The sequence below is a fragment of the Phocoena phocoena genome, chromosome 15, assembly GCF_963924675.1.
Source record: "Phocoena phocoena chromosome 15, mPhoPho1.1, whole genome shotgun sequence".
Classification (NCBI taxonomy): Eukaryota; Metazoa; Chordata; class Mammalia; order Artiodactyla; family Phocoenidae; genus Phocoena; species Phocoena phocoena.
This window is the reverse complement of record NC_089233.1, coordinates 4,405,718-4,421,986: the sequence shown is the minus strand read 5'-3', so window position 1 is coordinate 4,421,986 and position 16,269 is coordinate 4,405,718. Positions and strand designations below refer to the sequence as shown.

At 61.5% G+C, this 16,269-nt stretch overlaps 1 protein-coding gene across 1 annotated transcript; it reads left to right on the top strand.

The window, feature by feature from the left end:
• Positions 1-1,607: 1,607 nt before the first annotated feature.
• On the top strand, positions 1,608-13,244 carry ZNF316 (zinc finger protein 316). The gene is made up of 5 exons (XM_065893346.1): positions 1,608-1,962; positions 2,567-2,676; positions 3,526-3,652; positions 4,195-4,308; positions 10,930-13,244. The coding sequence occupies exons 1-5, from the start codon at positions 1,608-1,610 to the stop codon at positions 13,242-13,244; spliced, it is 3,021 nt and encodes a 1,006-aa protein (XP_065749418.1).
• The last annotated feature ends 3,025 nt before the right edge of the window (positions 13,245-16,269 follow it).

Sequence of the window (16,269 nt, the reverse complement as noted above, 5' to 3'; positions counted from 1 at the left end):
CCGTGAGCCGTGGCCGCTGAGCCTGCGCGTCCGGAGCCTGTGCTCCGCGACGGGAGAGGCCACAACAGGGAGAGGCCCGCGTACCGAAAAAAAGAAAAAAAAATATGTGGGTGCTGAGAGGGCAGAGTCCAGGGAACTGTGTGTGGCTTAGGGGCCCAGGGGGCTACCTCCAAAGGATCAGTGAAGAAGAGGGGAGGAGAGTGCCAGGGAGTGGGAATGGCATGTGCAAAGGTCCTGAGGTGCAACAAGCACGGGTCCACTTTATTCCCAAGCCTCTGGTCCTCGGATGGGGGCGTGGCCTGCGGGAGTCTACTCTGCAAGGGGGCCAGGCAGGAGGGGCTCTGCTGGGCTTGGCATGGCATCTGGGCTCAGCCTGAATTTGCATCCCCATTGTCCTGTGTGGCCTGACATCTCAGGCTCCTCCGGGGTTCGTGCTCTCTTCCCGGGGTTCTGGGGTCGCTGTGTTTGTAGTGGGGTTGGCTTACTTTGGAAGTGGCTCTAGTCAGGTCTGAGAGACTGATGGGGCCATGCTGGCTGATGGATCAGTTCTTAGGTTTGCACTCAAAAAGGAGCCACAGAAACTGGCTCGTCAAAACCCATGACTCTTGTCTTGTCCTGGAACTTCACTGGGGCTGGTGAGGAATGCGCAGCTGGGAGGGAGGAGTGGCCCCAGGGCCCGCAGTATCCCATCCCTCTTGGGTCCATAGCCCCGGGCTCCTGTGCTGTGAGGCGGTGTGGCTGCCTCTCCCAAGTGCCTGGGCTGAGCCGTCTCCGACATCGATGCGAGAGGTGGATGCTGTGAGCCACTGGGGCTTTGATGATTCAACACTTAGGATTCTCTGATCCCCAAACGTGAAGAGGTGTCACAGGGCATTTTTTTTCACCTTTGCTGGTCTAGCGATGAACCAAATTCCTGATCAGCCGAGCCCTGGATGGAGCGAGGGGTGAGGGGGGCACAGGGGTAATTGCCTGCTCAGGGCCTCTTCTCTGCCGCCTCCCACAGGGAGGAGCCTGACCTGCTGGCTTGGTAGAGTGGGCTCTCCCGGCAGGGTGGTCTTACCTTCCCCCACCCGTCACACTGCGCTGGGGTTCCTGGCCCACCCATGCTCAGACCTCGGCTCCCACACTCCCTGCCGCCGAGTTCGTGCCCGAGTTCGTGCATCCCCTCCGCCCCCAAATATCAGGTGCACTGTTCCTTATGGGCTGTGTGCACCCGTTTCAGCTAAATGCAGGCTGGGCCACCCTCGGGCGTGTTGCCTGGACTTGACGCTTCCATGTTCTTGAGGATGAAAACCCGGGATTAATCCCTGGCTTACTCCAAGGAAGCATGGCAAGCTCACACGAGGCCCGTCGTTGCCTGCAGGAAAGAGCTGAGGCCGCGTAACGCGGGCTCCCGGTGAGGGGCTCTTTGGCAGCTCTTCTGTTACAGAATCTAGGTTGTGCCACATGAGATCGTGGAAGGAGCCCCAGTCGTGCCTCAGCTCCGGTGCTGTTACTGTATCGCGGGGCAAACCAACCCCACCTCCGTCAGAGGGCTGCGTGCCGGGCGGCTGGTCACCGTCGCCTGTCTGTGTTGCAGGCCGAGCTGAGACTCCCTTCCAGAGACGATGGCGGCCCTTCACACGACTCCAGACTCCCCAGCTGCCCAGCGGGAGAGGGCGGAGGATGGGTCGGAATGTGATCCTGATCAGGAGGAAGAAGAGGAGGAAGAAAAGGGGGAAGAGGAGGGGGAGCTGGCGAAGGAGGAGGTGATGGTGGTGGAGGCTGAGGACGCCGAGGCCGTGGCGGAGGTGGCAGAGGAGCTGGAGGCGGACGGGGTGCAGGCAGGGCCGGGGCGGCAGGCGGAGGCGGAGGACGCCGACGCGGAGGCGGTGGTGGCAGAAGAGCGGAGTCCGGCATCGGGGACCCAGGAGCGCCTTAGCTGTGGTGGGGATGCTGAGTCCTCAGGTCTTCAGGAAAAGGGTAAGAAAAAGGAGCTAGTCTTCGGGGAGGAAGTTAGGGGGGGGCTTGGGTGGGCAGGCCGGGAAGAGCTCTTTGACCTGACGGGGTGCAGCTGGAGTGGCAGGGCCCAGGGTTTTTTCTTTTTTAAAAAATTTTATTTATTTCATTGATTTATTTTTGGCTGCGTTGGGTCTTCGTTGCTGCGCGCGGGCTTTCTCTAGTTGTGGCGAGCGGGGGCTACTCTTGGTTGCGGTGCGCGGGCCTCTCATTGCAGTGGCTTCTCTTGTTGTGGAGCACAGGCTCTAGGCGCATGGGCTTCAGTAGTTGGGGCACACAGGCTCAGTAGTTGTGGCTCGCGGGCTCTAGAGCGCAGGCTCAGTAGTTGTGGCACGCGGGCTTAGTTGCTCCACGGCATGTGGGCTTCCCGGACCAGGGCTCGAACCCATGTCCCCTGCATTGGCAGGCGGATTCTTAACCACTGCACCACCAGGGAAGCCCAGGGCCCAGGTTTTGAAAAGGGGGTGTGGCCAGGAGCTGCTGACCCTGGTAGCTGGATGGACAGACGTCGGCCAGGGCAGTGAGGCTTGATGCTAAAGGCTGGACCCCAAGAGGTCTCTCCCCGCAGCCCTGCAGGCGTCCCGGGCTCCAGCCATGTCGAGGGGTGAGGACCTGGAGCAGGACGAGGATGAGGATGAGGACGAGGACGAGGACAGTTCCCTGGCATCTGGGTCTCAGGTGAGCTGCCCCTTTATTTGGGGCTCAGTTGACCAGGCTGGGTTTCCCCAGGGAGGTTGGCACCCGCTGTCCTGGAGACCTGCCCTGTTGGCAGGGCAGTGGCACTGTGGTCCTCAGGCTGAGTGCAGGCTGTGGGCCAGGACGGGGCTGCAGGAAGCAGCTGGGAGTCTCCAGCCCCAAACCTGTGGGATATGGTTCCGCTCTCCTGGGGCCCGACCCTCCCCAGGCCATTGGAATGTCCTGACCATGTTGCCCACCACCAACTCTCCTGCAGCCTGCACAGTTGCGTCAGCCCTGGCTCTCCCCCGGGGTCAAGCTGTGCCCTTACCTGGAGTGCCTGTCACCTGTCCAGGCTCTGGTTTCCTATTGAGCCCAGTTAGACTGGGCGCCAGTGCCCACACTCAGTTGGTGCCACTTGTCCACCAAGGCATGGGCCCTCACACCACTGATGTGGCCACTGGCTTGAGGCAGACAGTGAAGTAGCAGGGGGCGAGGTGCCCGTGCAGCACGTACATGGGGTCTTGGGCTTCATTGTCTCTGCACTTCAGTGTGAGTCCAGGCTCTGCCCCATCTGAGCCGAGCGCTCTCCCTCTCTGAGCCTGAGCCCCTGGTCTCTGGATGGGAATGGGGTTCTTGCCTCCCGGGGCTGTGACAGGCCTGCAAGCCCCTCGTTCCGTCAGGTGTTTGTAGACTTGCAGCTGCTGGGCTGCTGGGCTGTGTCCCCGTGACCTACACATTGCAGGGTCAGCTCAGTGACCACTGAAGTGACCTCCTGTCCTCTCTTCGTGGGACGCCCCTGCCTCTCGCCGGGGCAGTGTAGGGCAGCGGCCAGGGTTCTTTGTTTTCCAGGGGCTGGTGACCTTTGAAGACGTGGCTGTGTACTTCTCTCTGGAGGAGTGGGAAAGGCTGGATGCAGACCAGCGGGAGCTCTACAAGGAAGTCATGCAGGAAAACTATGGGATTCTGGTGTCCTTGGGTGAGCAGAGCCTTTCGTCCCCAAGAGGCATCCTGGCGTGATGGCTGCCAGGGCTTAGCTGTCTGAGAGGGTGGTTTCTGGAGCCCCGGGGTCTTGGTGAAGGAGCTGCTGGAGCCAGCCCGCCTCCCAGGGAAGCCCTAGGGACCAGCCTGGCTTCTGGACCGGGGCATGTCTTGGGGGGTGCCCATTATGGCCCAGCAACACCATGACCCAGGTGGACATGTTCTGGGGAGCTGCAGTGCTGCTCTGGTCTCTGTGCTGTACACTCCCCAGAGGCCTCAAGGGGTGAGGAGTCAGGTGACGGAGGAGAAGGGCGGGCATCCTGCAGATGGCAGTGTGTGGAGGGGGCTGGACAGGGGAGCTGGGGGTCAGGGCAGGGCTCCAGAGAGAAGGGAGTGTGGGATCTCCCAGCAGAGGCGGGGAGGTGGGAAGGCTGGTCCTGGAAAGGCCAGAGAGAGGAGCCAGTGGTGGCAGTGCTGTGTGGGTGAGGGCGGGGCCTGCAGGCGGGGCCCTGTAGCTGCGGCCTGTTTTTTCCGGGGCAGGATACCCAATCCCCAAGCCGGATCTGATCTTCCGGCTGGAGCAAGGAGAGGAGCCTTGGGTCCCGGATAGCCCCCGTCCCGAGGAGGGAGACATCGTCACCGGTGTCTACACAGGTGAGCGTGACACGGGGTCTCGCGGGTTTCACCGACTTCGGCCTGTGCCTTCGCTCTCCACTGCGGCCCCGGGGAGCTGCCCTGGAGCTGCTGCTCTGCACTCTGGGGGGCCTCTGTGGGGACACAGTGGCACTGGGGGCTCACCTCTACCTTTGTGGGTTGCCCCCTCCTGGTTCTGGTCTGCAGAGGCCCAAAGGCTGGGGAGTCTTCAGAAAACCTAGAGGTTCCTGTTGCGAATCTTTAACAACGATGCCCTGTCCCTGCCTTGAGCCTCTGATTGTTTTTGTGTGTGTGAGGGTCAGTTGTCACGTTACCAGCTCAGAGGGGCCAGGTGAGGAACAGACCGTTGCCCTGAAGTGCTGGAGCTGGCCTTCCGGCTCCCAGGATTGAACGGCTTCCCTGCCCATTTGGCCGTCTCCTCTCCCTGGGAGGAGCCCTGGACCTTCCAGAGAGGAGATTTTGGAGAGAGACATACAGGAAGCGTTCAGGGTGTCGGATTTCTCTGAGACCTTGGACCTGGCTCTGGCCCTGTTCCTCCAACTTTCTGGGCCTCATTTTTATTCATCTGGAGAATAAAGAGTTGAACAAAACCCCCAGTTTCCCACCCTAGGCCGTCGGACCACGGGTTCTGTGGAGGTGCTCCGTGGAGGTTGGTGAGCTGTTCCCCGTGTGTCAGGTTCAGCGGAGGCCCTTGCATGGTGTGTGTGTTTGGCTTTGGTCTCGGGTGATGCCAGCCTAGTGCGGGGCTCTGATGTCTCATGCCACTCACGTGCTTGGGTAGACTGGGAGCAGCTTGTAGAGGTTTTAAAATAAAATACAGAAAAACATAGACAGTGCTGTGCCTACACGTGTACTCTTCAGAGTATTTCCCTGTACACTTTATATCCTCGTAACAGCTCTGTGAAGTAGCAGGGGAGGGATTATTGGTCTCATTTTTCAGTCAAGGAAATTGACTTTTGAAGTAGTGATTAAGTCACTTGCCCACAGTGGGTTCAGGCCTCGGGCCTTACTGTGCACTGTGTTTCGGGGTGGCCTTCCTGCCCTAGGTCTCCACATTCTCTGGGACCCTCTTGGAATGTCTCCCGGCCTTCAGAATCAGGAGGGCTCTGGCTGGCAAAAAATGTTGCTGCTGCCTCCGGGCTGAGACTGGAATGTAGGTGATGTTTGTCGGAGGGTCTAATGGGAGGTGTGCCCTGTTTCTGGGCACAGATCTGAAAAGCCACCTGGAGAGGAAGGGGCTGTAAGGCCTCCACTGGCCAGTCTCTCCACACGTGGTCTGGATGTGCCCCTGTTCCCCGTGCTTCTTGGAGGGTCCTGGGGTGGATCCTTTCGCAGGCTCGAGCCTGGGTGGTCCCCACAATGTGCTCTGTGAACCTAGCTGGGGTTTGGCAGCTCGCAGAAGGGGCAGGCTCGCTGGGCCGGCGCCTCCGCCTTCCCCTGTGGGCCGAGGTGGGTGCAGGATGCAGGCACAGTCTTCCACGTGTCACCTGCCTCCCGGGAGGGGCTGTGGTAGCGAAGGCTGGGGTCAGCTCGGGCTCAGCGAATCCATCTGAGGTCCCCCCTCTTAACTGTCACTGTAGCCTGTCTGCCAAGCGCCTCCCTCCCCGTTTCCCCTGCGCTCATTTCTGGGTAGCTGAGCCTGTTGAGAGTTGGGAATTGCTGGGTCTGAGCGTGGCAGCGTTTCTGTGTTTCTAGATCATAGTCTTGCAAAACACACGCATATTCATCTCTTGTGCTTCTTAGCAAGTTGGGCCACGCATAAGGTTTGGACTCTGGCCAAACGCACCCACTCAGGTGCCCCGGTGCCTCTGAGTGCTGAATTAAAGCCTCCTTGCTCTGGCTCCCCTCGACCACCACCTCCCACTCCCTGGTCCTCACCCATCACTGCCACCTCTCTCCTCACCCGGCTGAGATAGTACGCTCCCCCATTCCTTACAGATGCCCGGTGTGGTCGCCTGGCAGATCCCTGCCCGTGGCCGAACCCCATTTCCTGCGGCCAAGCGTGTCCCCGTCCCCTTGGCCTGGTGGCTCTGGCCTTCTTTCCTCGTCGCATTAGCTTTTCTGCTCTGCAGGGTGGACCCCACGTGCCCCTGGTCCCTCTGCTGCCCCTGGCTGCTTCCCCGCCTGCCACTGCATGTCCTCTTCTCTCCTCTCTCCAGGTGACCCCAGCTGGGGCCAGGGCCTTAAGTGCTGCCCATCTGCCCATTCTCAGCCTCTCTCTCCAGCTCTGACCTTGTGTGTCCCACCGCCTGCTTGATGTCTCCCCTTGGGTGTCTGAGGGCATCTCAGAGTGAGCTAAACCTGAAGTGGCACCACGTCACCTACCTGGGCCCCTCCTGCAGCGTCCCTGGCACGTGGTGGGCCTGGCTGGGGCCCAGGTGGTCCTCGTCCCTCTGCCTTCCTCACCCCACCCCTGGCGCAGGCATGAGGCTGTCAGGCATGTGGCCACGGGCGTCCCTGAGCTGCTGGCTGCCCCGCACCCCCGGTCTTCCCCGGGCACTCGGCACAGTATCTGGGATCCTCTGCACCCTGCAACACCCATAGCTCTTCACGCTCAACTCCACCGACAGCCTTTCTCTTCAAGCTCTCACCTGCCTCGGGGCTTTGTACCTGCTGTTTTCTCTGCCTGGAGTGACCTTCGTGTGGCTGGCTCAGTGTGTAGGTCCCACTTGGGTTGTGTGTGTCCTCTGACCGCCTTGATGTCGGGAACCCCCCATGTCACTCCAGGACGTTCCCTGCACCCGCAGCCCTTGGCGAGGTCTGGGATGGCCGTGCCCAGGTGCCTGCCTCCTCGTTTGCTCCAGTGGACTCTGTGAGCGCGCGCTGTGTTCTGTTCGCACCTGTGCCGTCTCCACAGTGCTCGGCTGATGACCCCGCTCCCTGACTGCTGTTCCTGCCCCTCGTGTGAAAGAGAAAGATAGCAGAGCAGTACGATAGGCAGGATGGAACCGGCTTAAACATTACACCGGAAAGGAAAGAGAGAAAGTTTAAAAGCGGTCAGGTGAAGCACACCGAAACGAGAGAATCTGATGGCTGGTGAGCGCGATCAGCGGTTCTGGAGAGGCACTCAGGGGAGGACCCCCTCCTGGAAGATGTGTCAGCCTGAGGACCCTGCAGCGGGGAGGATAGATCCATCGCAGAAGCCCAGCCCTGCCGGGAGCCACCACCTCCCGGGCGACCGGACTCCTGCTCGGAGGGAAGGAGGGGCTACTGATGGCAGCCGGACGGGGAGGAAGGAGCCTGCCTGCAGCTTTGGCCACTCCCTTGTCCACGTCCTGCCTTTGTGCCTGGGGGCGGGGCTCTCCCGAGCCGAGCCGACCCTGAGTCTCGGTCTGGCCGGAGGGTCAGGAGCAGGTGCTGACCTCACACACACGACTGCCTCCTGGGCCCTGTGCCGTGGCTGGGTCCCTCGGGGAGGGGTTAGTCAGAGCAGACCTGCAGCTGACTCACCGTGAGGCCAGGCCTGGGGACGGGTCTCGGAGACGGGACAGGACAGGGGCAGAGGGTGCTTGGGGTGGGAGTCATAGAAACCCTCGGCTTGGTTCTCGGGGCAGAGGTGTCAGGCCACCTCGCAGCAGCTCAGGGAGCAGGTGCGCCAGGCAGGTGGCTGCGGGGCCTCCTCCCCGAGGCCGTTTATTCGTGCCTGAATAAGGCACTTACCGGGGGCGCCTTGGGCGTCTGCTCACAAGGCCACTGGTCGGCCCCTGCGAGTGTCCTCAGGCTCCGAGCGCGGGCCCTGGCCTAGCTGATCCTCACCCAGTGTCAGAGTCCTTAGGAGCGGACGTCTCAGAGATGAAGGGCCAGCTTCCCCTCCCCAGGGTCCACTTGTCCACTCTCCCCCGTGGCTTCTGGAAGAGGCAGCTGTGTTTGACCTTCTGGGCCACGCTTGGGAAAATCCCACCCGCCCCCCCACCGCCCCCCATCAGAGCATCTCCTCTGCCTCGGCCCGTCTCACGAGTAGACCTGACGGGTCCTCACTTGGATCCAGAATAGGCTTGCATCCGGGGCGCTAGCAAACCCCCGGGGAACCCTGTCCCCACTGCAGCCGGGGGTAATGCCGACCATGGACACCCCCACCCGGGGGCCCAGACCTCCAGATCCTGGGCCACTTTGGTGGCAGAAGATGAGAACAGAGCCTGGCTTGGAGGCAGGCTGCTGTCCCCGAGTCCCCTCTGGTGGCCCTGCTACTTCCCAGAGATCTTGTCTCGGGGTGCAGCCAGGGAACTGGATGCCCTTCTTGTCCTTTACGCGGTGTCAGTGGTGGCCTCTACCAGCTTGCCTTATGTTTAATACTTTCTCGTTTGTGGATAAGTGGCCGTGCCAGCTCCAGAGCCAGTGGTGAGGTCAGGTCCCCTCCTAGGATCAGCCCCCTCTGCAGAGCAGCATTGTTTGATGTCTGGGGTGGGGGCAGGGCAAAGGGTCACCTCCCCAAGTTGGGGGCTTTGCTACTCTCAGACCCCAAGGAAGAGGTGTTGTGGGTGAGTCGTTGGGACCTAGCCTGTCCCCCAGCTCTGAGTAGCTGAGGCTGCTAGCTGGCGGGCCCTCGTTTGGCCTGGGTGTACACTTCTATCCAGCAAGTGCCACTGACCCTTGGCTGGGTCCTGGGGTACATTCCTACCACGAAGACATGGTACTTGTTCCCCAACTTGAACCCCCTGCCTTAGGGACTCCAATTAAAACTCCTCCAGACACTCACCAGAGTCTTAGGGAAAAGCCTTTTTGAGACTCACTGGAAGAATTTCCAGCTAATCTGACCATGGGCCCACACTGCACGTCCCTGCACCAGCTCCCCTCGGGGTGCTCCAGCCTTCGCAGTGAGGAGCTGGGCCTCTTCCGTGCTGTTCAGCCGCTTCTTATCCCTCACTCACCGTGGGTGGCAGTTGGAGATGAACTCAGTAACAGGAAACCACTGTCCTTTATTTAAAGCTTATTCTTACTATAATCGTATATTATTACTAACTACAGAACACTTAGAAAGTATTGCAAAGCGTGAAGAGCTAAAATAACCCGTTGTGTCCCTTTATACATGTTTCCTTCAGAGAAGAAATCACGTCCGTGCACTTCGGTGTCTGGCTTTATGTCACAGCACTGTGCTGTCTTCCCGTGTGATCTATCACCATATGTTTGGGATGCTATATAGGGAAGAGCACAGGACCAGGGCCGGGTCAGGACGGGTATCCCTCCTGGGCCCCGACCCCTCCTCGGGGACAGGACTCAGTGACGAAGGCCCACCCGGTCAGGTGATGGCTGACACCAGCCACAGCCTTGGCAGGGGACCCGGGAGTGGTGGGAAAGGGGATTCCTACCTCTGTGGGGGAGCTTGAACCTTCCTGGTACTGGGATCGTGAGGTGGACTACACTGTACGTGGCCACGGTAGACACACACGGGGCAAGGTGTACCGGAGGAAGTTGGCATGCAGGTTCTCTGGAACACCTGGGCTGCCGTGGACGAGGCTTTTTCTTTGTTTGTTGTGTGACTTAGTGCCTGCTTTGTAAATATCAGATTGGCCCAAAAGTTCGTTCGGGTTTTTCATCACACCCTACGGAAAGACACGAATGAACCTTTTGGCCAGCCCAATACCAGTTCCCTCCTGGGTGCGTCACGATGGCAGGCACATCGCTCTTTTATAAACCGAATCCCTATCCTTACTCTGCACTGAAGGGAGCGGTCAGGGCGCTGCTTGGTGGAGGAGGGATGGAATTGCAGGACCCCAAGGCGGGTCCTTAGCCTTCTGTGATGGGAAGATGTTTGCAGCTCACCCAGTCTTAGTCAATTTGGGACCATTTCCCAAGTGCACAACCGCTCAGAAAGCCAAGCTTCAGAGAGGCTCAGCGGGGAGGCTGGGCTGTTCCTGCACAGTTGCTGGAGCCTTCTAGGGTGAGTGCAGAGAGCTGGGGCCCACAGGCCCCTCTAGGTCTCCTTGGCCCAGGGCAGCCTTTCCTGGCTGTGCTCTGGGGGTGGGAGGGAGAGCCCTGGATGCTGGCCAGCCTGAGACTGGTGGAGAGATCCAGAGGAGGGATGCTAAGCAAAGCTTAGGTGTTACAAAGGCAGGTCCTCAGTGGCTGTGCTGGTGCTGGAGTCTTGGCTGCCTTGGGCCAAGCAGGTGGGGGTGGGGGTGGGGGTGGTGGAGTTCTCCAGGAGACAAGGGGCTTTGGGGAGAACAGACCTGGCATCTCCGTCTATTTTTCTGGGCCCTGGACCCCTGTTTTGGGCTTGACACCTGGTCTCACAGGAACCCACAGGCAAGGTCACCCAATTCGTTGGTGTCCATCTATTCTCAGCAGGGTGGCAAGCCCTGAAGGGAGCTGGAGGTCTGGAAAAGGGATTAGTTGAGGCCATTTGAGGAGAGTCCACGAGGTGAGGGAACCCCAGCCTTCCTAGGAGGGACACCCGCGTGTCCATTTCTCCTGTCTGCACAGTTCCTCCTCACTCAGGGAAGAGGCGTGCACCATCTCTCACTCGCATGGAACAGAGGCGCCCTGACCCCGGGCTCCGGGCTCTGAGCTCCGAGAGCCTGGGGTCCCGCAGAAATCGCTCCTTACAGGAGCAGGAGTCTGTAAGCGGTTTCTGTCACGGCCTCTTCTCACCTCTCTTTCCTGGCCTTTCCTTGTCGCCTTCAGGGGCCTGGTTCTGGACTGACGACATAGAGGACCATGAGGAGGACGACGACGAGGACTTCCTGGCAGAGGTGGCCGAGGAGGAGAACGAGCCCCCAGGGCTGTGGTCCGCGGCCTACGGCGTGGGGGACGTGCCTGGGACCTGGGGCCCCGACGACTCGGATTCGGCGCAGACTCCAGAGGGGTGGGGTCTTGACCCCGGTGGCCTTGGGGTCCTGGCCGAGGGGTCCGAGGCGAAGCCCTTTCTGCATGGCCGGGAGCCGGGCGCGAGCCTGCTGGCGCCCTGGGCGTTCCCGGCCGCGGTGGCCGCTCCAGCTGGGCGGCCGGAGACGACGTGTGACGTGTGCGGTAAAGTGTTCCCGCACCGGTCCCGGCTGGCCAAGCACCAGCGCTACCACGCGGCCGTCAAGCCCTTCGGCTGCGATGAGTGCGGCAAGGGCTTCGTGTACCGCTCGCACCTGGCCATCCATCAGCGCACCCACACTGGCGAGAAGCCCTTCCCGTGTCCGGACTGCGGCAAGCGCTTCGTGTACAAGTCGCACCTGGTCACGCACCGGCGCATCCACACGGGCGAGCGGCCCTACCGCTGCGCCTTCTGCGGCGCGGGCTTCGGGCGCCGCTCCTACCTGGTCACGCACCAGCGCACGCACACCGGAGAACGGCCCTACCCCTGCCCGCACTGCGGCCGCAGCTTCAGCCAGAGCTCGGCGCTCGCGCGGCACCAGGCCGTGCACACGGCCGACCGGCCTCACTGCTGCCCCGACTGCGGCCAGGCCTTCCGCCTCCGCGCCGACTTCCAGCGCCATCGACGGGGCGGCGGCTGCGCGGAGCCCAGCGGCGACGGCCCTCGGCGCGAGCCCTGTGAGACGGGGCCCTCGGCGGGGCCCGAGGAGGCCGAAGCCGGGCCTGAGGGGCCTGAGGTCGACGAAGCAGACGGAGAGGCCGAGGGAGAGGCCGAGGCGAGAGAGGCGGCGATGGAGGCGCCCACCCCCGGGAGAAAGGATGACCCCGAGCCGGACAGGCGGTTTCTGGGGCTGGGCAACGGCCTGGGGGAGGGCGAAGGCCCTTCCTCGCACCCGCTCGGCTTCCACTTCCCCGTGCACCCCAAGTCTTGGCTTCACCCGGATGGCTTTCCGATCCTGGGCCTCCCGGACTTCGCGGAGCGGCTGTCGACCGACGGGCGCCCCCTGCCCGGACCCCTGGGGGGCCGGCTCTCCCTGGTAGAAGGCGCGGGGCTGGCCTGCGACCCTTTCGGCGGCGGTGCTGGGCCTGGGGGCGGCGGCGGCCTGCGTGCGTTCGGGCCTGCGGTCGGGGGGCTGCTGGCGGAGCCTGCGCCTGCCGCGCTGGCCGAGGAGGAGAGCCCGTGGATATGTTCCGACTGCGGCAAGACGTTCGGGCGCCGCGCGGCGCTGGCGAAGCACCAGCGTTACCACGCGGGCGAGCGGCCGCACCGCTGCGCCGACTGCGGCAAGAGCTTCGTGTACGGCTCGCACCTGGCGCGCCACCGCCGCACGCACACGGGCGAGCGGCCCTTCCCGTGCCCCGAGTGCGGTGCGCGCTTCGCCCGCGGCTCGCACCTGGCGGCGCACGTGCGTGGCCACACGGGCGAGAAACCCTTTGTGTGCGGCGTGTGCGGCGCGGGCTTCAGTCGGCGCGCGCACCTGACGGCGCACGGGCGCGCGCACACGGGCGAGCGGCCCTACGCGTGCGGCGAGTGCGGCCGCCGCTTTGGGCAGAGCGCGGCGCTGACGCGACACCAGTGGGCGCACGCCGAGGAGAAGCCACACCGCTGTCCCGACTGCGGCAAGGGCTTCGGCCACAGCTCGGACTTCAAGCGGCACCGGCGCACGCACACGGGCGAGAAGCCCTTCCGCTGCACCGACTGCGGCCGCGGCTTCGCGCAGCGCTCCAACCTGGCCAAGCACCGGCGCGGCCACACGGGCGAACGGCCCTTCCCGTGCCCCGAGTGCGGCAAGCGGTTTTCGCAGCGCTCGGTGCTCGTGACACACCAGCGCACGCACACGGGCGAGCGGCCCTACGCCTGCGCCAACTGCGGCCGCCGCTTCTCGCAGAGCTCGCATCTGCTCACCCACATGAAGACGCACCGCGGCACGGCGGGCGCGCCTGGCCAGACGCCGGCCGCCCCCGCGCCCAAGGCCGAGGCACCCGCTAAGGGGCCGCCGAGCGCGGGCGCAGGGACCGGGTCCGGGGAGCGCGGCAGCACCCTGCTGGAGTTCGCAGGCGGAACGAGCTTCGGCTCCGAGCCGACGGCCGCTTTCGCGGGGCCCTCGGGCGCCTACGAGGAGAGCATCATGTGAGGGCCCCAGGCCGACGGAGGCGCAGCCCGCTAGGCCACCGGCACCTTGCGGCTCGAGCGCTGGCCGCTGCGCGCCGGCCCCTTGCTCTTCTGGCCTCAGGGGGCTGAGGGTCCTAGTCCTCGTGCGGTGCCTTTCCCTCAGCCCTGGTGCACCGCCCCCCGGCCTCGGGCTTCCCTCCTGTCCGGCCCCAGAGAACCGGCCGCCGAGCTCAGATGGCCGTACGGGGGGCGCAGGGGGAGAGGAGAGCTGCGCGCGGAGCAGATGGGGAAAGGGGGCGGCCACCCCGGCAAGAGACTGCGACATCACTGGATCGATGCGGTGAGGCCAAGCGGTAGGGATGGCAGGCGAGGTGTTATTTATTTTACTCGGATTCCGTTATGGGTGGCCCGGGGGACAGGTGGCTTGTGAGTTAGTAACTGGGTTTTACAGCGAGGGAGGGGAAGCCCTTGCATCAAGGGAGGGTGGGGTGGTCGAGGGCAGAGCGTATGGCTACTCCAGGGGGTTTGGCTGATGACTTCTTCCAGTTCCTCAGCGGGAGACTTCAGGGGCCTTCCGGGCATTCGAGTATGTCCAGAAAGTTTTGAGGACGGTGTGCGTGGCGAGGGGAAGCCTCGTGGGTTTTCAAAGGACGGTGTTCCTCCCTAATCCGGGGTCGGGGGTGAAGTGGAGATGCACCTGGGAAAGTTTTTATTCTGTCGACTGTGGATATTTATTTCCATGGCTTGTGTGGCCCGAAGAATCTGGGAGGAGGAGAAAAAGCCGGAAACCAAATTGTGGCCCCAGGCAGATGGGTTGCAGGTGTTCGCAGGGTCCCCAGGGAGTTTGAAGCCTTACTCCCCAGAGTCGCTTGCTGTCTTCACCCCACTTGAGCACCGAGAGCAGCCCGGCCGTGTGGGTGTTAGTTTCAGCCTCCCCTCTGAGTCCTTTGGTACTCTTGCCTGGGAACGCTGGAGGCGGCATACTCGGAGATCCTCTGGGAGCCCAGCAGCCAGGGACCCCAGCCGTTGGCTCCCCGGCTGCCACCTCTCCCTGAGTGGGTGGACACACGGGGCCCTGCTCTTGTGAGCCTGCCGCTCATTTAGATTTAATAGACAAGTGTAAAGTGACAGAGGTTGGTAGTAGGGTTGTTTCTTACCTCCCAGGATCAGGGCCTTATGACCGCCTCGGGTCCGTTTAACTCTGCTTCTGTCATTGTTCTACACTAGGAGCAAGTGGTGTTTCTGGTTAGGCTCCCATCTCACAGAGTGGGCAGTGAGTGGAGGCACCGTGGGCCGGGCTGTCTCCACGACGGTGGTACACCTCTGGGGGTTCGGACCTGAGCCCGTGGCTCAGTGACTGGCCAACTGTCCAGCTATGCAAGGCCCGCAGCCGGCCAGCGCCGCACCTTCTGGGCTGGGCTCTTTCGAGCCACCAGGTCACCTGCAAGACATCGGCCCCTTTAATGCTTTTGGGGGCCAGTGTGAATGGGGCCAGAAAACTGAAATTTTGAAGCAGCCGCATTCCCTTTTAGACCGAGTTCCTTCTGTTGTAGCATAGACATGGCCCTGGGGCCTGAGAGCCAGCACCCGGGCGCTAGAGGCCGGGGCGGGCGGGAAGGGGCCCTAGACGGTGGTGGCAAGAATGGGCCTGGCCGGGTGAGGGCGGGGGTGGGCGGGGTGCTGAGGAGGACAGGGGTTCCCGCAGAGGCGCCGGCAGCGCTGGGCGGTGCCGCCTGTCCCTGGGCGCTCTCTCCCAGCTGCGAGAAGGAGCCTCAGGAAGGGCTCAGGGCAAGCTGCGCCAGCCCCGTGGGACCGAGGGCCGGTCTGCGCCCGTCCCGCCTGGCACAGCCCTGAGTTACCCACCTTCGGTGCCCCTCCTGAGCCCAAGCTGCCCCGCCCCACAGCTGTCAGCAGGAGGACCTAGCTTTAATAAAGAGTGGACAAACGAGCTTTGTGATTGGATTCCGTGTTGTTGCCGCTCCTCAGGGAGGCCCTGCAAGGCGTCAGGCCCACCTTGTTCCTGCAAACGATCTTTAGAAGTTTCTCTTCTTAGAAACTAGAATTGGCCTGTGAGGAGTCAACCCAAGAGAGCTTTGGCCCCTGCCACCTGTGTCCACTGTGTCTTCCCAGGAGTCCCCAGTGGGCCCGCACACTGCCCCCTGCTTCTTGTAATATGCACACCTCTATCAGGACATTGACGTGTGGAGGATTGTTTTAGCCAGGTCCCCTTCCTGGTGGTCCAGACCCCTGTTCTGAGGCCCCAAAGCCACATGGGTTTATCCAGGCTCACCTGCTCTGTGCCAGGGCAGAGCACCACCACCACCCCCCCGCCCCCCGGGGCCCCAGACACCTTCCTTTGAACTGAATTATTGACTTCTCACCACATGGTGTCCCCACGACCAGATCTGACCTTCCCATCCTTTCCCCACAGATTTGAAAAATATGAACTATGAAGTAAATTCTCTTTTCACGTGTGATTTGGAGGCATCAGAACAGAAGCCAGTATTTCAGTGGTAGATGGGCATTAAGACCTAGTTTAAAATGGATGGCCTTGAGGATCTTAAAGTCTATTCAGAAAACTTAAGTCATTCCCTGATAGAGCTCACAGTTATCCAGCCAGATACTTTATTTTAGAGGGGAAATAATGCAATTCTGATGGTCATAGAAAAAAAGTAGACAGCCTCCCTGGTTTTGAGAGTATTTCCAAATTTCTGGAGTCCTGATTAATTCCACAGATGTCAGTCTAGCATCTCCCATCATTGCCAAGGAGGGAAGGAAGCCCCCAGGGCCCCTTGAGATGTGACCCCTGAAAGCTGGTGCTTTGAGAGTCATGAGGCCCTGAACGCCCTCTGGTCTCCACTTAACCTTTATTGCTTGAATTTCCCCATCCTCCCTTTCTCCTGACCCTTTCACGTAATCTCTTCAAACACTTCCTTCTAACTTTTTTCTTTTCCTAATTGGCTACATATGGAATAAAGTATTTTGAATTTTTTGGTTATATTTATTAAATAAAGCTTTATGATCCTTGTTCATTATTTAATTTTTTG

What these genes read in the sequence shown, in the direction of transcription:
- ZNF316 (XM_065893346.1), top strand. Translation starts at nt 1,608, where the DNA reads ATGGCGGCCCTTCACACGACTCCAGACTCCCCAGCTGCCCAGCGGGAG. An exon ending in CCCTGGCATCTGGGTCTCAG is followed by an intron (nt 2,677 to 3,525) that starts GTGAGCTGCCCC and finishes TTTGTTTTCCAG; the next exon opens with GGGCTGGTGACCTTTGAAGA. An exon ending in CGTCACCGGTGTCTACACAG is followed by an intron (nt 4,309 to 10,929) that starts GTGAGCGTGACA and finishes TGTCGCCTTCAG; the next exon opens with GGGCCTGGTTCTGGACTGAC.